This window comes from Schistocerca gregaria, chromosome 1 (assembly GCF_023897955.1).
Source record: "Schistocerca gregaria isolate iqSchGreg1 chromosome 1, iqSchGreg1.2, whole genome shotgun sequence".
Taxonomy (NCBI): domain Eukaryota; kingdom Metazoa; phylum Arthropoda; class Insecta; order Orthoptera; family Acrididae; genus Schistocerca; species Schistocerca gregaria.
In genome coordinates, this window is record NC_064920.1 from 968,149,246 (window position 1) to 968,173,061 (window position 23,816).

The following is a 23,816-nucleotide window of genomic DNA, read 5'->3' on the forward strand; positions in this document are numbered from 1 at the left end:
TTTTTGCTTACACTTCTCATCACTATCTCACTTCTACAACAACAACGGAATCTCCTGATCAATATAAGACCTTCACTCTTAAAATTCTTTTGCTTGTGCCAAAGATCCACCACAGTAGTTGTGTCACATACTACTAGATTACAGAGCAACATCCCTCATAAGGTCATTACAACGATTTTAAAGAAAGTTATGAAATCCTCGATGCTACTGATAGTCCATTAAAAGTATTTAACAGATTCAAATGCATGCAACAATGGTCAGAACCATTGATTAGCCTTTGCCTTTTATGATATAATGAAAATATAGAGGTTACATAAATAGAAATGAGTCCATGATATAAACAAACAAGGTAAGTATATGACAATCCTGAAACAGTATACATTCTATAGATTACAAAGTATCTGCATACAACCAACTTCATATGTTAGCACAGCTGCTTCTGAATTTGAGAGTGATATGTCATTACCTCAAATTTTCTTACCACTATGAAACAAAGCTTAAAAACATCTCCCACTATTTCCTTGTTCCTCCTGAGTGTGTGTATTTCAGTTTTTTCCTGTCTCATCAAGACACTATCATTTAACTGGCCTCTACTTGCTCGGGATTGACAGTTTACCACTGAATCATTTTTACTCAGTATCGGTTTTAGATTGCAAATTGTAAAGTGTTCAGAATATTAAAAATTGCTTCACATGAGTAGAGAACACACCAAAAGATAGAATGAATGTTACATAAATTATTCAGCATAATATGTGGAGTACTGTTTTGAGGTGTCTTCAATTCTTAAGAAGCGTTTGTTGTGATAACTAGCTGGCTATTTTTGCACACCATGGAGCCTGTTTTTATCAGTCTATTCAGTCTATGCTCTCTGTAACAGTTTGATAAGGGGGGGGGGGGGGGGGGGAAGAGACGCACATACACAGGACATAAAATACAATCTAAGCGTATTTTTTCCTTAAATATACACTGTACAAGTTTTTCTTTGGCAAGACACCTTCACATGTTGTGCTACATATGAAAAATATATACCAGAGGATCCCCAGTTAACTCTGCTAAATCATTCTTAAAATGACAATTTAAATTTCAGAATGAACCATTTTCAAATAAGCATTAAATTATGGAATATTATATACAAAATCATACTGTATGATTTCTATAGACTTTTGCTCAGTATCTTTTAACTTTCAACTTAGTAATAAGGGATATACATATATGTGAATTGGTAACAGTGAAGTCACTCAGTAAAAGCTTTACAGGGTGTTTATTTAAAAAGAGACACAAAGTTCTTTTTTTTTTTTTATTATTCGAGAAACTGAGAGACCCCCGCCGATTTACAATATTTTTATACATTCTCAGTAAAACATATTAATGTGTTTAGCTCTTTCAGCTAATCTCTCTCTCTCTCTCTCTCTCTCTCTCTCACACACACACACACACACACACACACACACACACACACACACACACACACACAGAGAGAGAGAGAGAGAGAGAGAGAGAGAGAATCACACAGCACATAATTTAACATTCTTTGCTGTATATGTAAGAGAGAGAATTCACAGAAAAATGTTAAATTTTTGTGCTTAAATGGGTTGTGTAAACAGCTGCTACTGACGGTATACAATATTTTTACAGTCGACTAGGGTCCATTTCAGCCCGTATAGGTTGCACTGGTTCCACACAGGAAACACACTATGTAAGTAACATACTGGTTTATTCAGTAACACTCATCGAATAACGTGATGTTATTCCAGGTTTACAGCACATAACCTTTAGGGGGACACAGATAATAAAGTAATAGGATTCTGAACAACAAGAACATGTGATGAAAACTTAAAACACAATTGGCACAAATTGTCTAAAATTATTCACCTATCAGATACTAAAATTGTAGTTTTTTAAGAAGACAATTTGTCCTCTCTAATGTGGCAAAGGTTCCTGTGGTCTTTGTTGATCCTGAGCGACTGGTATTTCCAGCTGGGGTGGAATTGCAGCTAACCACTGGGCAACAAAGTCATCAGCTGCCAGTGGAGGATGGTTGACTAGAGGAACTTCCAGCTGAGCTGCAGGCTGACCTTCTGCAGGTGGTGGCAGCTGCCGCTGAACTCTTGCTAACAGGAGGTGTGCCACGGGACTGCCTCTCTGAGCCTCCGCTGCTCGCCTAACCAGACGGTGCGGCACCACAGGTCGGGCCTGCTGTCCCTGTGCTGCCGCCGGCACTGCCTGCTGCTCCTGTGCTGCTGTTGGCATTGCCTGTTGCCCCTGTGCTGCTGCTGGCATTGCCTGTTGCCTCTGTGCTGCTGCTGGCATTGCCTGCTGTCCCTGTGCTGCTGCTGGCATTGCCTGCTGTCCCTGTGCTGCTGCTGGCATTGCCTGCTGTCCCTGTGCTGCTGCCAACCTCACCTGCTGTCCCTGAGCACCTTGCCAGGCCTGCAGAGCCTGAGCCCCTCCTGCTGATGCCACCAGCATAACCTGATGACGCTGTGTTGCTCCTTTGGGTCGCTGAGCGTGTGCCGCTTCTACCACCCTGTCTCGTTGACCGTGCGCCGCTTCTGCCGCCCTGTCTCGTTGACCGTGCGCCGCTTCTGCCACCCTGGCCCGCTGACCGTGTGCCGCTTCTACTGCCCTGGCCCGCTGACTGTGTGCCGCTTCTGCCACCCTCGCACGCTGACCGTGCGCCGCTTCTGCCGCCCTCGCACGCTGAACGTGCGCCGCTTCTGCCGCCCTCGCACGCTGACCGTGCGCCGCTTCTGCCGCCCTCGCACGGTGACCGTGCGTCAATTCTATCATCCTGGCATGCTGCTGGTGCACTGCTGCTGCCACTACCGCCTGTGCCATTGCCACGACCTGCTGACCCTGTCCCACTGGCGGTCTGGCCAGCGGAACCCGTTCCACAGGCCTGTCCCGTTGTCCTTGTGCTTCTGGCCCGTTGTCGAATCTGGGGGGAACTATTAGCCTCACAGCAGGCCTGTCCTGTTGTCCTTGCGCTTCTGGCCCATTGTCGATTCCAGGGGGAACTATTAGCCTGGCACCGTGCCTGGGTCCTTCCACCACAATATGAGGCCCCTGGGCTACCATGAAACGTTGCTGACCTACAGCAATTACTGGATTCAGCCAATTCAGCTCAGCTGCACCACCTGGCGGAGGGTGTACGTTGTGGTGACGGCGGGCTGGCAAAATTTCCGCTGCACCTGCTGCATAGTTAGGCAATTGAGCAATGTGGTCTGGATTTTCATTGTAAAAAGGATTAATATTTACTTGCAAATGAAGCAAACCTGGCAAGTGTAAATTCACATGAACTGGATATCTTCCATTATATGGCACAAAATGAACATTATGTCGATCAGGAACATCTGGCTGAGTCCGTTCTGGAAGTATGTGTGTTGGATCATGTTTCAATTGTATATTAGGATTCTTAGCTAGAGCCTCATTTCTAGCCTTTGCTGCTTCTTCTTCCACAGCCTTGACATGTAGGTCATCGTTTTTACTGAACAGTGGGCACCTTAAGGGAGAAAAATGAAGAAAGTAAATAAATTAACTGGAAACATCAGAGCATTTTTGGTGACAACTAACTGTAAAACACAGCAGATAATACTCTAAGGACTGACACTTTTTAAATATTATTTCAATTAGAAAACACCTTGAATTGAAATAAATCGCATTAGCACTTTTTTCTCTTGATATTTTAAAATTTCCTCTCATGTACAGTTCAGGTTTCTATTGTATACTGTTTCTAAGAAGCAATAATAGCCCTACAAGTAGAATATGTTACTACAATAATTTGCAAACATGCACTCCATTATCCCTGATTTATCACGACAATAAACTGTACACGTTTCTGTAATACTAAACTCTAAGTCAATCATGGACCATCAGTTGGGGCCCTTTTCTTCCATTTTTTCACATTGTAATGCAATATAAAAGAAAAGATGGTCAAGGGAAAAATGTAATAAGTAAGTTCTTTGCACTTCCTTAAAGATTACAAACACCATTTCTGCTACTTCACACAATACACATTGCAATGGATGCACCATTTGATAGGATTAAGTTTATAGCAGGGACCATTCTACCCCGCATTCACTTATGTGTTTCCTGTACGAAAATGCCACATATCTGCCAAGAGAGACGTGATTTTCATCAAGGTTTATTTCTATTTTTGTTTACAAAGTGAGATGACCAAATTTCGAAACACGAGGAGCCAAAGGGAGTCATATACGACATATACAAATTTCTTTGTGATCTTTAAGACAATGACAGAAAATCACAATTTTATTAGCACTGCAGCTTGATACAGCAAAAGCATGTGGTAGTATTTGATTAGGAACTACACAGAGAATATATGCAGTAGTCTAGGCAATGGGAACCTGTGGTCAGAAGTTTTATTCTCCAAGGAAAGATGATAGTGGAAGAATAACTGTCACTAATATAGACTATTTCCATCAAGACTTGTTCATTGTACCGTATAGGAAATTTATGACCATGGTGAATATCATACAAGCCAAAAGGTAGCAAATGTTTTACACTACAAAACTGTTTTCGCAGGGGGTTGCCATTTGAGTGGAAGAATTCTAGTCTTTGGATTTCAGTTACAGAAAATGGAACAATGGAAAACACAGACTGATTGAAAGACCTAATGCTGTAACAGTTAAGGCAACTTTTCTGAGAAAAATGCAAAATATCGGAAAGGAAAATCATTGGTGTCCTGTTATTTACCTTAGTGAGACCTGGCTGAATCAAAAACACTCCAGAAAGCACATGTGGCACTATTCGAAGGGCAGATGGCAACGTAAGCAGACTTACTTTCTGTCAAAAAAAGATCATCTGAGCATTGCTTTATCAGAATTGCAAAGCCAATATATGTTGTTCTTGTGGTCTTCAGTCCTGAGACTGGTTTGATGGCCAATATACATCCTGCAAATCCAGTGACGGTCATGAAGAGATGAAGAGTGATGTATTTAATCATTGGTTTTAGATTTATTACATAGTTCAGAAGAGCTTTTGTTTCTGTTATGGATAATGCCGCCCCCCCCCCCCCCCCGCCCCCCCAAATGAACCATGGACCTTGTCGTTTGTGGGGAGGCTTGCGTGCCTCAATGACACAGATAGCCGTACCGTAGGTGCAACCACAACGGAGGGGTATCTATTGAGAGAGAAAACAAACGTGTGGTTGCTGAAGAGGGGCAGCAGCCTTTTCAGTAGTTGCAGAGGCAACAGTCCGGATGATTGACTGATCTGGCCTTGTAACATAACCAAAACGGCCTTGCTGTGCTGGTACTGTGAACGGCTGAAAGCAAGAGGAAACTATGGCCGTAATTTTTCCTGAGGGCATGCAGCTTTACTGTATGATTAAATGATGATGGCGTCCTCTTGGGTAAAATATTCCGGAGGTAAAATAGTCCCCCATTCGTATCTCCGGGCGGGGACCACTCAAGAGGATGTCGTTATCAGGAGAAAGAAAACTGGCGTTCTACGGATCGGAGCGTGGAAAGTCAGATACCTTAACCTGGCAGGTAGGTTAGAAAATTTCAAAAGAGAAATGGATAGGTTAAAGTTACATATAGTGGGAATTAGTGAAGTTCGGTGGCAGGAGGAACACGACTTTTCGTCAGGCGAATACAGGGTTATAAACACAAAATCAAATAGGGGTAATGCAGTAGTAGGTTTAATAATGAATAAACAATAGGAGTGCGGGTGAGCTACTACCAACAGCATAGTGAATACATTATTGTGGCCAAGATAGACACGAAGCCCATGCCTACTACAGTAGTACAAGTAAATATTCCAACTAGCTCAGCAGATGAAGAAATTGATGAAATGTATGATGATATAGAAGAAAGTATTCAGGTAGTGAAGGGGGACGAAACTTTAATAGTTATGGGTGACTGGAATTCGAGAGTAGGAAAAGGGAGAGAAGGAAACATAGTAGGTGAATATGGATTGGGGGAGATAAATGAAAGAGCAAGCCGTCTGGTAGAATTTTGCACAGAGCATAACTTAATCAGAGCTAACACATGGTTGAAGAATCATAAAAGAAGGTTGTATACATGGAAGAATCCCGGACACACTAAAAGGTATCAGATAGATTATATAATGGTAAGACAGAGATTTAGCAAACCAGGTTTTAAATTGTAAGACTTTTCCAGGGGCAGATGTGGACTCTGACCACAATCTATTGGTTATGAACTGTAGATTAAAACTGACTGAAGAAACTGCAAAAAGGTGGGCATTTAAGGAGATGGGACCTGTATAAACTGACTAAACCAGAGGTTGTGCAGAGTTTCAGCGAGAGCATAAGGGAACAACTGACAGCAGTGGGGGAAAGAAGTACAGTAGAAGAAGAATGGGTAGCTCTGAGGGATGAAGTAGTGAAGGCAGCAGAGGATAAAGTAGGTAAAAAGACGAGGACTAGTAGAAATCCTTGTGTAATGGAAGAGATACTGAATTTATTTGATGAAAGGAGAAAATATAAAAATCCAGTAAATGAAGCAGGCAAAAAGGAATACAAACGTTTCAAAAATGAGATTGACAGGAAGTGCAAAATGGCTAAGCAGGGATGGCTAGAGGATAAATGTAAGGATGTAGAGGCTTATCTCACTAGGGCAAGATAGATACTGCCTACAGGAAAATTAGAGAGACCTTTGGAGAAAAGAGAACCACTTGTATGAATATTAAGAGCTCAGATGGAAACCCAGTTGTAAGCAAAGAAGGGAAAGCAGAAAGGTGGAAGGAGTATATAGAGGGTCTATACAAGGGCGATGTACTTGAGGACAATATTATGGAAATGGAAGAGGATGTAGATGAAGATGAAATGGGAGATATGATACTGCGTGAAGAGTTTGACAGAGCACTGAAAGACCCGAGTCGAAACAAGGCCCCGGAAATAGACAACATTCCATTAGAACTACTGACAGCCTTGGGAGAGCTAGACCTGACAAAACTCTACCATCTGGTGAGCAAGATGTATGAAACAGGCGAAATAACCTCAGACTTCAAGAAGAATATAATAATTCCAATCGCAAAGAAAGATGGTGTTGACAGATGTGAAAATTACCGAACTATCAGTTTAATAAGTCACGGCTGCAAAATACTAACACGAATTCTTTACAGACGAATGGAAAAACTGGTAGAAGCCGACCTTGGGGAAGATCAGTTTGGATTCCGTAGAAATATTGGAACACATGAGGCAATACTGACTCTACGACTTATCTTAAAAGCTAGATTGAGGACAAGCAAACCTACGTTTCTAGCATTTGTAGACTTAGAGAAAGATTTTGACAATATTGACTGGAATACTCTCTTTCAAATTCTGAAGGTGGCAGGGGTAAAATAAAGGGAGCGAAAGGCTATTTACAATTTGTACAGAAACCAGATGGCAGTTATAAGAGTCGAGGGACACGAAAGGGAAGCAGTGGTTGGGAAGGGAGTGAGACAGGGTTGTAGCCTCTCCCCGATGTTATTCAATCTGTATATTGAGCAAGCAGTAAAGGAAACAAAAGAAAAATTTGGAGAAGGTATTAAAAACCATGGAGAAGATACAAAAACTTTGAGGTTTGCCGATGCCATTGTAATTCTGTCAGAGACAGCAAAGGACTTGGAAGAGGAGTTGAATGGAATGGACAGTGTCTTGATAGGTGGATATAAGATGAATATCAACAAAAGCAAAACAAGAATAACGGAATGTAGTCGAATTAAGTCAGGTGATGCTGAGGGAATTATATTAGGAAATGAGACAGTTAAAGTAGTAAAGGAGTTTTGCTATTTGGGGAGCAAAATAACTGATGATGGTCGCAGTAGAGAGGATATAATATGTAGAGTGGCAATGGCAAGGAAAGAGTTTCTGAAGAAGAGAAATTTGTTTACATTGAGTACAGATTTAAGTGTCAGGAAGTCGTTTATGAAAGTATTTGTGAGAGTGTAGCCATGTATGGAAGTGAAACATGGACGATAAATAGTTTGAACAAGAAGAGAATAGAAGCTTTCGAATTGTGTTGCTACAGAAGAATGCTGAAGATTAGATGGGTAGATCACATAACTAATGAGGAAGTATTGAATAGGATTGGGGAGAAGAGAAATTTGTGGCACAACTTGACTAGAAGAAGGGATCGGTTGGTAGGACATGTTCTGAGGCATCAAGGGATCACCAATTTAGTATTGGAGGGCAGCATGGAGGGTAAATACATAGAGGGAGACCAAGAGATGAATACAGTAAGCAGAGTCAGAAGGATGTAGGTTGCAGTAGGTACTGGGAGATGATGAAGCTTGCCCAGGATAGAGTAGCATGGAGAGCTGTATCAAACCAGTCTCAGGACTGAAGACCACAAAAACAACATGGATAATAAAAAAGGAGTAAATTCCTAATCCAAATAAAAAGTAGGAATAAATTGCTATAAGAGAAATTGATTTCAATTTTGAGCTGCTGTGAAGTTTCTTGTAAGCACTGTCATCACATTTACTGACTCTCTGTTAGTCAGTCCTCAGAATAGGACAATTAAACAGCAATAAATTGCTATACCTGCTGTTCCATCTCTCTCTAATCCCTTTCCTCTCCCTTCTTAATAATATTTCAATATGAGGCAGAACAGCCAATAGGCATACAATGCCTGAGCTGTGCATGTGTACCAGTGTTACCAATGGGAAGTAGTTGACCTGTGTTTTCTGCTTCACTCCCTGATTGAAACTAATATTAAAAGCTAAGGAATGCCTAATTCTCTCTTGGAACAAAAACATCCCTGTCAATTCCTAATGTTAATCACCCTCCAGAATTATTACTATAAACATGAACCATATGGTCCTTAAAGGCTAATTCGCACTGGACATCAAGTCTGTCAATGTGCTGAAGACCAGTGCTGAATGATAAAAGTGAGGTTATGAGATGCCATCTATGATATAAAAGGTTGGAGTATAGTATCAGAAGTGAGGCAACAACATTATGTAGTTTATTAGGCCATAGTGAACTTTGTGACATATGTTCTTGATCAGTTTTGTGTGGCAAAGTGCTGAAAGTGAAACATCATTTCAAAACACTGACATTTATTTGCCAGAATATATATCTCAAATAATATTTACAAGGGAATATGTGGGCCTGTTTACCTCATCCGTTATTTTTTTCCTTCCTTCACAGCAAATTATGTCATTAACAATTTATTTTTCCTCCCTCATTATAGCTGATTGTTTTCACTTTAAAATGTTATTTAATGTACACTGCTTCATCAAATTATTTTCTCCTTTATACATAGCATAAGCATCAGCACTGTTCAATTATTGCAAACCTACATCATTTTTTTGTCTTCAGATACCTGACCTCACTTATGGAAGAACACTCAGTGGGAATGTATCCAAGTTGTCAAGGAACATTTGCAGTTTGCCATGACAACAAATCAAAATAATAAAGAAAGAGGTTAAGAAGACACAAAAGCGATAACTCCACTATTATAACATGAGTAAGTGTGGTGAAAGAGAGGCCAGCTTCCGATATTAGTAGAGGACTAGTCTATCAAAACTTTCTACCCCAGAAATGGTGATGTGACATTACATAACATGATTAACATGATGGCCCATTGACAGCCTGTATGAATGACACTATTTGAACTGCATTGTGGAATATTATGACTTGGCATGACACAAACTGTGAATTGACCTTAATTCTACAAGATACTGAACTTGGAAGGCAGTGTTATGGAAATGGAAGAACAAACAGATGAAAATGTGATGGGAGATTTGATACTGTAAGAAGAATTTGATAAAGCACTGAAAGCTACAAGCTGAAACAAGACACCTGGAGTAGATATTCCTTCAATATTATTGAGATCCTTAGTACTCCCTACAATGACAAAACTATTCCACCTGTTACGCAAGATACATGAGACAGGCGAATTGCTTGCAAACTTCAACAGGGTACTAATCTTAATTCCAGTTCCAAGGAAGACAGGTGTGAATATTTAAAAATCATGGTTGCAACATACACAGCTTATTTCTAGAAGAATGTTAAAATAGGTAGAACTGAATCTGGGGGAAGACCAATTTGGGTGAAAAAGAGATATAAGAACATACAAGGCCATATTCACCATGCAACTTATCTTAGAAGATAGGTTAAAGAAATGTGAATCTATGTTTTGTTTTTAGTTTTAGTTTTAGTTTTAGAAAAAGCCTTTGACAATACTGACTGGAATACATTCTTTTAAATTTTGAAGGTAGCAGGAATAAAATACAGAGCAAAGGTTAAAAGATTTGTTCCAATGCAGGGTATGAAACTGCACACTTCATTATCAACCCTGAGATGACGTGATGGCACAATGATGACAGACTGGGAGACATCAGTGCAGTACCTACTCAAAGAATTATTGCCAGGTAACACGATGATGGAACACACAGAGTACTATCAGCATCTTGCTCTATTACTAGAGCAGGATGTGAATAATAGTGTTACGATTTCATTTACCTAGGAATAAGTGAGGCCAGTAACAATAAACTTAAAGAAAAAGAAAGCACCAGGATCTGATAGAATACTGGCACAAGGTTGCATTAGATAGTGGACCAAATTTTATCATGTATAACAGAGTTGTTAAACAAATGCTTTTTGCGGGTACAGGTGCCCAGAAACTGAAAATCTCGAAAATCAATATACTAAAAACACCGGGAAGAAAAAGACCCAAGGGAACCAAAATCTTACAGGCCGATCTGTTTGATAAATGCTCTTGCCAAAATACAAGAAAAGCTGTGCCACTGCCTGAGGGACCAGAGACAGGTAGAGGCATGAACACCCTGTAGTACGGTTTCAAGAAATAAATCACACAACGGATACTGCAAACACTACAGATGGCATATATGTTATAGGCGTAATGAGTGATATAGGTGGGGTGTTTGATAATTTGTGGTAGTTACCTCCCCTTTTCTTCAATAGACTGAAACGGATGGATTGTCCCAGGTGTCTGTACAACAGTCCATGAGGTTACTGTACAGACAGACAGGTGCAATTAGAATGCCCTGGAAACAAAACTGAGAAAGGCATCACCAAGGCTGCCCACAGGCCACTGTTTGTGGTCCAGATTTCTGAGATGTTGGCACAGAGCTATTACTGAATCAGCTGCAGAGTATAACAACACTAGAGGCTGCAATATATAAAGTATATAGTCAAATGGTCTAATGCAACTATTGGCTATATAGCTTATATACTGAAAATTTATTTACAGTAGCTGCTGTCAGCCATGTTTAAAACTAGAGGCTGCATCACCTATGCAACTGATGAGCTAATTATAGTAGATTTCTTCCCAAGAGCTGAATTAGAGGAAAATAGTATAACAGTTCTTGAAGCACTAAGTTAATGGTTCGCAGAACACAAACTAACAATAGCAGCACACAAAACCTTTTACATGTTACTAAAATAAATGTTATCAAGAACGAGAAACCCCACATCAGAACAAATGACCAATCCACGAAAAGAAATGATGTACATAGGTAGCTTGGAGTTAACAGCGACGAAAAGCAAAATTTTTATGCAATATGACAGGGTGCGCATGCAGGCAAGGAAATAAAATTCTCGGTTTAAAAAAAAAATCCAGGGTGAAAATACACATTTTTGCAATATAGACGAATGTTTGATACTAGTCGTCGGCTACCACCAGTCACATTGGAAAAAACACGACAAACAGCGTAAATAATATGGCGACTATAACATGATTTTATTGGCAATTTTTTTAGAATGGACAAAGATACAGATCAGTCCATAACCACAACCAGGTTTTTTTAGTAATACATTCATTGGTTTTGCCAACTCGTAACTAAACTGTTGCCTTCGAACTTAACCTATACCTCGGGCTAAGCCACAGAGCAGTGTATCGCCACAACCAGTTTATTTATTTTTTTTTCAAATTTGTCTTTTCACCAGCTAACAGTAAAAATGGGAGTATATGCACCAAAAGGTGCTGTGATGGCAGCCATTAACTTATGTCATTGGTCAAAGGCTACGACTTGATCGAACATTCCTCTTGACCCCTTTTCCCAGGTGAAAATACACTTTCTCCATGTTATGTGACAGTATACTTTCACTCTGAACTGTAAAAATTGTCAATCCTTTGAATGGTACATGTTTTACACCACACACGTAGAAATTATTGGCACCTTAGATAGTGAAAAAACATGTTTTGGGAAGATCTTCTGTGGGGCGGCGAAGAAGTTGTCGAATGGTGTTGTTTGAATGTTCATTTCACGTAACAGACTATTGCCGATGCAACATATGTGGGACGGCGAAGAAGTCGTTGATTAATGTTGAATGAAAGTTGAACATTGCCACCTTAAATCACGCGAGCCTGGCAACTAATTTGGTGGCCAGTCAGAAAGCGAAGGGAAACTTACTGACCTTAGTTCCCAGTCTGCACGGCCACATTCCTGTACAGCCCAGCTAAACGAAAAATATCCATAGTTCTTCACGGGATTAGGGCTGCTTCAATAAAATTTAAAGTTCCAAACAAGATTTTATTATCTTAAAGGCTCACACAAATTACTCGAAACTTCTGAAATGCTAAAGACATTAAATATTGTTAATTCAGCCAATCGTTTAATAGTTCAGAGGCGACTTCTACAGCAAGTTCCTCCCGAATAGTTCATTACTCTAACTAACGGTGCTCTATTAATAGTTCGCAATAATGTTAAAAAAAAAGATTAATGCTCGCCTTAAAAGTGGAGTTAGTCACCACTTGCCACGCGGAATTATACTTCACACGGACGGCACAATAACAGTTTGTTACCGAAGTCTAAACGATCCAGGACGGTGTACAGTCCTCGCGATTTTCAATGTCCGTTTACATTGCTAAGTACGCGCATGTCACAGCCCGCTATGACGTCACCCGAGGCGAGGCGCGATCGGACGTTAAGCTCGCGTGGACTAGGCGTTGGTCTAATGCGGAGTGAGCTTCCTACTGCCTCTGCCGCTCTTTTTATATAGCTCCGGCGCGTACCGCCAAGAGAGTATCTGTTCTTTCCATTCCTATGCAGATGCCTGCAGCCTCCAAATGATCGCTATCTCAGGCACATAATCTTAAATATCACATTTAATAATAGCTTTACAAACTTCTCAATTTTTGTATACATACATCTGAGCAGTACAGAAGCACGTAGAAAATCTCAGCCCGCTAAAATTAAAACTTTACTCTCTAGAATTTTTACAATGGAACCAACGGTAGATTGTTACCTCTGAACCATAGCTTTATCAAGACTTGTATCAGCTGTTAATTATGCTACAAGACTAAAACTTGGTGTAGCTTTGTTAATTGTCCTATCTGATCATTGGTCTTAAAGAATTTGTTTTATCATTAAAATTTAAAGTACTTAATCTATAATGCTTATGTACATTTTACTCACAAAAGTAGTTTTTACTAAATTACTAAAAAACTAGAAGAGGTAACTGATTGTGGTATTTCCATTATTATTATTAGGGTGAACTGAAGCATCCTACCAATTTTCAATATTGTAGCTCTATTATTTCGCGCCTTTGATTTTTCCGAAAAACGCGGATTCTGGAGTCAATTTTAGTTTTATGGTTTTGGAAACCAGCACCACTCATTAATGACTTCTTACTGCACCTTCTCACCAAATTTTGGCTTCCTAGCGTCATTATTTAGCGCCTCCTATTTTTCTTTCAAAACGTGAATTTTACGTAAACTACTAATTTTATAACATTAAGATTTGTTACCTGAAACATTATTACATAGAACTATACTTTAACAAAGTTTTACACACAAATCTTAATTTTTACTTTTATGTTAAATGTGGTGCAATACTATATGCAGGCGCGTTACGATGACGTGACGCTACTAGCAGTGAACTAGGGTAAGTCCCGTGCACTCGCTCGCCTCTGTATCTTATACATGATACAGCGCTTGCTTTGCTTCACTTCAATACGCACCAACACATACACTGCATATTTTTATATTACAAAAGTATAAATATGAATGCCACCAAACACAGTATGTTGGTTTCGAAGAACTCAAAATGAGATTATGATGCACTTTTGTCAGCCATCTGACATGTAGAAAAAGGCATTAAAATCCGAAACAAAATAGCAATATCTGGCCAAAGAAGTTTTCATCTGGCATTAATTGCAATAAGAATCTACCACATTACAATTTTACTTCACTACTGTGGACTATGGGTTCAGCATTTAGGATCATAGAGCCAGACAGGTAAGGACAGTACGGGACTAATGGTGATCACAGAAAAGTGTATTCGTGCACCAGACATCGGCATAGAGAACAAACTGACTGAGGCGCTGCTGGTGATATTAAACTTGCTACCTGTACACCATGCCGTAATAAAGAGAGGTGCTTAATATTGGGTCAAAAAGTGTGAATACGACACAGTAAAGGAGATTTACAAGAGGGGTAAAAGAACGGACCTGTAAAATTATAGGCCAATGTCCCTAACTTCTATTTGATGCAGAATCCTTGAACATAGTCTCAATTCAAATAAAATAAACTTTCTTGAGACTGAGAAACTTATGTCCACAGCATGGTTTTAGAAAGCATCGCTCGTGTGAAACTCAGCTTGTCCCCTTCTCACATGGTAAAATGAGAAAAGCAGACAGACAGTTTCCATATTCCTAGTTTTCTAGAAAGAATTTGACACGGTGCCCCATTGCAGGCTTTTAACGAAGGTACAAGTATATGGAATACGTTCACAGATATGCGAGGGGCTTGAAGACTTATTGAATAATAGAATCCATTATGTTGTCTTAGATGACTAGTTTTCATGAGAGACAAGGGTATCATCAGGAGTGCCCCAGGGAAGTATGATAGAACCGCTGTTTTTTTCTACACATACAAATGATATGGCGCACAGGGCGGGCAGCAATATACGATTATTTCCTGATGATGCCGTGGTGTATGGTAAGGTGTCACAACTGAGTGACTGTAGGAAGATACAAGGCAAATTAGACAGACTTTCCAGTTGGTGTGATGATTGGCATCAAGCCCTAAATGTAAGGGCATGTGCAGCCCTAAATGTAAGTGAATGCTGATGAGTAGGAAGATCAAACCTGTAACATTCAGATATAGTATTACTAGTGTCCTGTTTGACACAGCCGGCGTAACATTGCAAAGCGTTAGGAGGTGGAATGAGCATGTGAGAACTTTGGTAGGTAAGGCGAATGGTCGACTTCAATTTATTGAGAGAATTTTAGGAAAGAGTGGTTCACCTGTAAAGAAGACTGCATATAGGATGCTGGTGCAACCTATTCTTGAGTACTGCTCGAATGTTTGAGATCCATACCAGGTCAGATTAAAGATAGACACTGAAACAATTCAGAGGTGAGCTGCTAGACTTGTTACTGGTAGGTTCAAACGACATGTTACGGAGATGCTTCAGGAACTTGTATGGGAATCCCGGGAGGGAAGGCGACATTCATTTCGAGAAACACTATTGATAAAATTTAGAGAACTGGTATTTGAAGCTGATTGCCAAACGATTCTACCACCACCAAAATACATTGCGCGTAAGCACCATGAAAATAAGATACGACAAATTAAGTTTCATATGGAGGCATATAGACAGTCGGTTTTCCTTGCTCTATTTGTGGATGGAACAAGAAAGGAAATGACAATTGGTGGTACAGGATAGCTTCTGCCATGCACTGTATGGTGGCTTGCGGAGTATCTTCGCAGATGTAGATGTGTTAGGCATAACAGCCACATTGAATGAATAGTCAAGGCATGCATTGATAGAGCATCACAAGAAATCTGGGGCAGGGCAGAAACAGCAAAGAGAAGCTATCAGCTCCTTCCTAAAATAAAAGGAAGGACAAGAATGACACAGTTCCTTCTGACCAAGGGAGACCTACCTGTCGGGACATGGTCCATATCCCAGCTATTTACTAAAAATGCGACAATGCACTACAGACACTTATGACTGTGGAGCAATCAGCACCCTGGATAACAACCTTTGGGAACGTGCCATTCAAAAAGATGTTACAGACCAGCATAGGAACATCTTTGGTAATACTACTATAATAATGAATGAGGAACAGGGGCATAAACTGAACTTGCTGACAGATAAAATATCAGCTTATAAACTGCAAGCCTACATGGTTGAGAGACAACCAAGAAGAGACCATACATCATGACAACGAGACACACCTCAGTGAAACATCCACCTACAACAACCTTCTGAAAGCAGTGAGGAGATGAGCCTCAGGGAAAATACCATGAAGAATTTTCTGAGCCCCGAATAGCCATCTCCAAATTTCTACACCTCATGCGCCACAGCCCCTATGAATCCTGAGCACACATGGGGCTAACTATCCAGACAAATGAGAACTCCAGCTTGGTTCTGAAGTGAAGTACAGAAGTGTAGTGATGTGCTGTAGTTTAGTGTAGTGTAGTACACAGTTATAAATTACACAATTTGCCATCTACAAATGCTGCATGTTGTAGCAGACCAGTAGCATGTCTTTCTGGATTCTAGATGAACATATATGAGCACACCAGATGGTGATATGGTAATATGTAGACTTCATTTCTTAATTATCATTTTATTATTTTTCTTTTTATGTATATATTACATGTATATTTTTTTTCCCTTTTACACACCATAATGCTTAGCTATACAACACATCTGAAATTACATTAAAATTTTATGTGCTATATTCATGACAATTCATGTGCAACATTTGATCAGTTTTTTTTCCTATATAGTTGAGGAAAAGAAACTAGTAAATAAATAAATACAAATTTGTAATAAACAGTGAGAGACTAAGAACCACTTTGCACAGAAAACAAAACACCAACTGCAGCCAAGTATACAACAGAACACAGATGGGAGCAGATCTGTGTTAGATTTATGAAGTACTATATGTGTGTCATGTCCGTTCTGTCGGACATGTCTGATAGAACAGACAGCCATAAATATCAATATTTCAAGGGTGGTACCAACATCAGATGCAATATTACATGTCCAACACAACAGACACCAAACAAATATAGTTTATCTGTAAGCTTGACCGCTGTGATATCCTCAGTGTGGATGTACAATAGGGTCTAAACGTCTTGCGGGAATATAGGAAACATTGGTAGCAAATGAAGTAAATAGACAGGGATGTTACTTAACAGTGTGCAATAAGTTGAGAATTTGGGTCAGATGGAAAGCATGCTCGTCAGCCAAAGCAGTTAAGGAGACCACTCACATAAAGTGAGAAATCCAAGCTAATTTCCCAGTCCTGCATAAATTTGTAACTTTGACCATGGCTAATGTCGGTACCACCCTCGAGATACTAAGATTTATGAAAGTATGATAGACCTCACTAGGCTGGAGAGTCAATGGCAATCACTACTGCATTAAGATATCTGGTAAGGAATATGCACCTACAGGGAGAGTATTCCACTTTTCCTGCATCTGGTTTTGTAGGTACAATCCACCTCAAAGTGAGCAATCTCCCAAAGGAAGTGGAAAAATTGGAGAATAGCCAGACAGTCTAATATATACCCATCATCTCAACTGGAGATAAAAACAGTACAGCTTAATGCAATGAGAAGCACCAGCATATTACATGACGCAAGAATAATGGAAGAAGAGCTGAAGTTAGATATATTGTATCTCTGAGAATCATACACTAAGGTAGGAACAGTCCCTAATGTGCCAATAATGGCCCCGACAGCTAACGAAGGGTAATGTCTTATGTTGTTGTTGTTGTTGTTGTTGTTGTTGTTGTTGTCTTCAGTCCTGAGACTGGTTTGATGCAACTCTCCATGCTACTCTATCCTGTGCAAGCTTCTTCATCTCCCAGTACCTACTGCAATCTACATCCTTCTGAATCTCCTTACTGTATTTATCTCTTGGTCTCCCTCTATGATTTTTACCCTCCACGCTGCCCTCCAATATTAAATTGGTGATCCCTTGATGCCTCAGAACATGTCCTACCAACCGTCTTATGTCTTATGGCAGCAATAATAATATTTAACAAGAGCGACTCGTGAGTGTGGCTTCAGCTGCCAGTGGCTGCAGTCATGTGAGTGCAAGTTGCGTGTGCGTGATCTATATTTGACAAAGCTTATATTGTGACAGTCTTTTTGTTGCGCCTATCTGCTGTGTGGTGAGAAGCAACTTTCCTTTTCATTATTCCTTTTCATTATATTCTTACATTCCATCCTGGATTTTCAATATTTGATTTCCACCAGAAATTGTGTGATATAATTTCATTTGGTGTATTTTTCCAAAATTATATCTAAAAACTTGATATAATGAAAAGAAATGTTGCTAATCACCATATAGCGGAGATGCTCAGTTGCAGATAGGCACAACAAAAAGATTACCACAATTAAAGCTTTCAGCCATTAAAACACACACACACACACACACACACACACACAACACAGACACAGAACACAGACACACACACCTGCAGTCGCAGGTAATGAAACCGCACTGTGGGCAGCAGCACCAGAGCATGATGGGAGTGGTGACAGTGTAGGGGGTAAGGAGGTGGCTGGGGTGGGGAGAGGGAGGGATAGTATGATGGGGGTGGTGGACAGTGAGGTCCTGCAGGTTAAGCAGAACGCAGGGGTGAGGCGGGGCAGGGAGGGGAGTAGCAGAATAGGAGAGAAGTAAAAAGACTGTGTGATGGCTGTGTAGTGCTGGAATGGGAACAGGAAAGGGGCTGGACGGGTGAAAACAGTGACAAATGAAGGTTGAGGCCAAGAGGGTTATGGGAACATAGGATGTATTAAATGGAAAGTTCCCACCTGTGCAGTTCAAAAAAGCCGGTGTTAGTGGGAAGGATCCATATGGCACAGGCTGTGCAGCAGTCATTGAAATGAACGATCTCATGTTTGGCAGCACGTTCAGGAACATTGTGGTCCACTTGTTTCTTGGCCACAGTTTATCGGTGGCCATTCATGCGTACAGACATCTTGTTGGTTGTCATGACCACATAGAATGCAGCACAGTGGTTGCAGCTCAGCTTGTAGATCGCATGACTGGTTTCACAGACAGCCCTGGCGTTGATGGGGTAGGTGATGTTAGTAACTGGACTGGAGTAGGTGGTGGTGGGAGGATGTAAGGGACAAGTCTTGCATCTAGGTCTATTGCAGGGGTATGAGCCATGAGGTGAGGGACTGGGAGCACAGGTTGTGTAAGGATGGACGGGTATATTGTGTAGGTTCGGTGGACGGCAGAATGCCACTGTAGGTGGGGTGGGAAGGAAAGTGGGCAGGACATTTCTCATTTCAGGGCACGTCGAGATGTAGTCGAAAGCTTGGCAGAGAATGTAATTCAGTTGCTCCAGTCCTAGGTGGTACAGAGTTACGAGAGGAATACTCCTCTGTGGCCGGACAGTGGGACTTTGGGAGGTGGTGGGAGACTGGAAAGATACGGCATGGGAGAATAATTACGGTCTGTGAAGTCTTGCGTGAGACCCTCGGTATATTTCGAGAGAGACCACTCGTCACTGCAGATGTGACGGCCTTTGGTGACTAGGCTGTATGGAAGGGACTTCTTGATATGGAACTGGTGGTAGCTGTCTAAGTGGATGTATTGCTGGCGGTTAGTACGTTTTATATGGACAGAGGTACTAATGTAGCCATTTTTGAGGTGGAAATCGAAATCTAGGATGGAGGCTTCTTGGGCTGAGTAGGACCAGGTGAAGCAAATGGGGGAGAAGTTGTGGAGGTTCAGGAGGAATGTGGATACGGAGCCCTCACCCTTAACACAGATCACAAAGATGTCATCACTGAATCTGAACCAGGGGAGGGGTTTAACTGGAACCTACCCTCCCATATAAAAGATACCAACCATTTGCTCCACTGACTTTCCACAGTTCTTGTCCCTCTACCGCACAGTGCCCTGCTCGTCATTATTGATGCCACTTGCCTTTGCACAAACATTCCTAATGCCCATGGCCTTACCTCTATAGAACACTACCTTCCTCAATTCCCCAAATTGGAAATTTGTCGTAAGGTCTTATGGAACAAAACTACTGAGGTCATCGGTCTCTAAGCTTACACACTGTTTAATCTAACGCGCGGGCTCGCACGCACCAACGCGCGGGCGCGGGCGCGCACGCACCAACGCGCGGGCGCGCACGCACCAACGCGCGGGCGCACCAACGCGCGCGGGGGCGCACACGCGCGCGGGCGCGCACACGCACGCACCAACACACGCGCGCGGGCGCGCACACGCACGCACCAACGCACGCACACGCACGAACGCACAGCACGCACGCACAGCACGCACGCACAGCACACACACACACACACACACACACACACACACACACACACACACACACACACACACACACACAGCACACACACAGCACACACACACACAGCACACACAGCACACACACACCTTCAACGTGCTGACATGAGGAAAGTTTACAACCAATTTCTCACACACAAAGAGCAGTTGACCGGTATTGCCTGGTGAAACGTGATGCCTCTCGTAAGGAGGAAAAATGCATACCATCATGTTTCCGACTTTGATAAAGGTCGGATTGTAGCCTATCGCAATTGGGGTTTATCGTATCAAGACAGTGCTGTTCGCGTTGGTCTAGATCCAATGTCTGTTAGCAGAATATTAATCGGTGGGTTCAGGAGGGTAATACGGAACGCCATGCTGGATCCCAATGGCCTCGTATCACTAGCAGTCGTGATGACAGGCACCTTATCTGCAAGGCTGTAATGGATCGCGTAGCCACATCTCGATCCCTGAATCAACAGATAGGCATGTTTGCAAGACAACAACCGTCTGCACGAACAGTTCAACGACATTCGCAGCAGTATGGACTATCAGCTCGTAGGCCATGGCTGCGGTTACCCTCGATGCTGCATCACAGACTGGAGTGCCTGCCATGGTGTACTCAACGACGAACATGGGTGCACAAATTACAAAACGTCATTTTTTCGGATGAATCCAGGTTCTGTTTACAGTATCATCATGGTCGCATCCGTGTTTGGTGACATCGCAGTGAACGCACATTGGAAGCGCGTATTCGTCATCGCCATACTAGCGTATGACCCTGCGTGATGGTATGGGGTGCCATTGTTTGCACGCCTCGGTCACCTCTTGTTCGCATTGACGGCACTTTGAACAGTGGACATTACATTTCAGATGTGTTACGACGCGTGGCTCTACCCTTCATTTGATCCCTGCGAAACCCTACATTTCAGCAGGTTAATGCATGACCGCATGTTGCAGGTCCTGTACGGGCCTTTCTGGATACAGAAAGTGTTCATCTGCTGCCCTGGCCAGCACATTCTCCAGATCTCTCACCAGTTGAAAACATCTGGTCAATGGTGGCCGAGCAACTGGCTCGTCACAATATGCCAGTCGCCACTCTTGATGAACTGTGGTATCGTGTTACTCTAAACAATCAATTTGGTTTTCAGCAGGGAAAAACACCATAGATGCAGTAAACAGCTTCATTGAGAAAATAAGTACATCATTAGACAAGAGAAATAAGATGGCAGGAGTTTTCTGCGACCACACAAAGGCGTTTCATTCTGTAAACCGTGCCTTTGCTTGTTTACCTACTTGGAAAGTACGGCAGTGCCCTACAGTGGCTTAAATCCTACTTATCCAACAAAAAGCAAAGAGTTAGCATCTCTTCAAACGGTGCATATTATTTTTCTGACTGGGAAAAAATTCGGCCCAGTTCTATTTCTCTTCTATGTTAATGACTTACCATTAAATATCAGCTCCCCATCAGTTCTGTTTGCAGCTGATACTTCTGTCTTAGTTGAAGATCAGGATTCGGAATAAATTCCCAAATCTGTGATCAGTACCCTCAGTACCTTAGAAACTTGGTTTCAGCTAAATGGGTTGAATCTAAACATATCTAGGACTCATGTGATGCAGTTCAAAATCAAACAGTCAAAATGTGAGCACATTAAGATTGTACACAACAACCAAGATATATAAGAAGTTGACTCAGTCAAATTATTAGGTTTAAATATAGATAAAAATTTGAGGTGGCAGGCACACATTGAATACCTGGCAAAAAGCTGAGCCGCTTTGCATTTGCATTGCAAATATTATCAACTTCAACTGATATGGAAACATGAAAAGTAGCACATACAAGCTACTTGGAATCCATTATTAGGTATGGTATTGTTTTTGGTGTAACTCAACAAACATAGTGCAGATACTAAAAATACAGAAAAAAATAGTTCGAAATATGTGTACTGCAAATCAGAAGGAACCATATCGACCATAATTAGAAAACATAAAATATTAACTCTGCCATCCTTATGCATATATGGGATTATTATATTTTTGTAAACCAGACATGAATTATTTGAGGGAAACCATTCTGTCCATTCACATGATACTAGAAACAAAGAAAATTTTATGACCCCCACCCACCACCTCAGACTGTATGCCCAAGGACCTCAATACATGGGAATGAAAATTTGTTATAAATTAAAAAGGAACAAGTTTATGCAGATGAATTTAGTTTCACTTAATAGAAAGCTATATGGGGTACTGACACTGAAGTGTTACCACTCAGAGGATGAATTCATGCAGGACAAACTGGAAATTTGAGCCAGATACAAGGTGTTACATATTCCAAGAAATATTCTTGGATTGTAAATATACGTTATGAAATGAATAAAACACGATTCACAATTCCCTCTCAACATATACCGAGGGTCTCACGGAAGCCTTCACAGACCACAACTATCCTCCCAACCTTGTACAATAACAAATATCCCTTGCCATATCTTTCCAGTCTCCCACCACCTCCCAACGTCCCACCATCCGGCCATTCTATGTGGGCATGACAACCAACAAGCTTTCTGCCCACATGAATGGCCACCGACAACCTGTGGTCAAGAACAAGTGGACCACCATGTTCCTGAACATGCTGCCAAACATGAGATCGTACATTTCAATGACTGCTGCACAGCGTGTGCCATATGGATCTTTCCCACCAAGACCAGCAGGTGGGAACTTTCCCTGTCATACATCCTACATTTCTGTAACCCTCCTGGCCTCAACCTTTGTTAGTCACTATCCTTACCCATCCAGCCCCTCCCTGTTCCCATTCCAGCAGTACATAGCCGTCATTCTACCATTGCACCAAGACTTTTTACTACTCTTTTTTTCCGCCACTCCCCCCCCCCCCCCCCTCCCAGGTCTAACCTGCAGCACTTCACTGTCCACCACCCCCACCATACTATTCCTCCCCCTCAGCTTCCTCCTTATCACCCAGTCGCTGGTCCCACCACACACTGATGCTGCTGCTTGTAGTGTGGTTTCAGATGCCTGTGACTGCAGTCGTATGAATAAGTCGTGTGTGTGTGTGTGTGTGTGTGTGTGTGTGTGTGTGTGTGTGTGTGTGTGTTTGTGGGGGGGGGGTTCAATGTTGACACAAAGTTAATGGCTGAAAGCTTTATTTGTGATAGTCTTTTTGTTGCGCATGTTAGTGACTCAGCGTCTCTGCTATATGGTGAGTAACAACTTTCCCTTTCTTAATATTGTTACATTCCATCCTGGATTTTCCACTGTTTTATCTAACAACATGAATATGTCATGGCTTTGATGTGGTAAAGTGACAGAGACCAAAGATAATCAGACCCCATATCCACTGCTCCATTGCAGTGACACGACGTTACTCTGAGCTGTAGGTAGCTGACTGAGGCCTCACCATTACCCCTCTGTTATCCCTCCCCCTCCTTCCGTAGTGCCGAACCTGTTTTCCTTTCCCCACCCCAATTTGTCTAGTACAAGTGACCAGCACCTGTATACCCTCCACACCCCTGGTTCGGAAAACTACTGCTGCAGTGACATGACAAAGCAGTTTCCCTTACTCTGCTTCAACCCTCACCTTA

At 41.6% G+C, this 23,816-nt stretch overlaps 1 protein-coding gene across 1 annotated transcript in view; it reads right to left on the reverse strand.

Annotated features, from left to right (window-relative positions):
* Positions 1-886: 886 nt before the first annotated feature.
* The window catches only part of LOC126276571 (uncharacterized), a 232,052-nt gene continuing 209,122 nt past the window's right edge, over positions 887-23,816 (reverse strand). The window contains 2 exon segments of the mRNA XM_049977286.1: positions 887-3,194; positions 3,276-3,502. Of these exon segments, the coding sequence (XP_049833243.1) occupies positions 1,921-3,194; positions 3,276-3,502 (1,501 nt within the window). The 3' untranslated portion in view covers positions 887-1,920.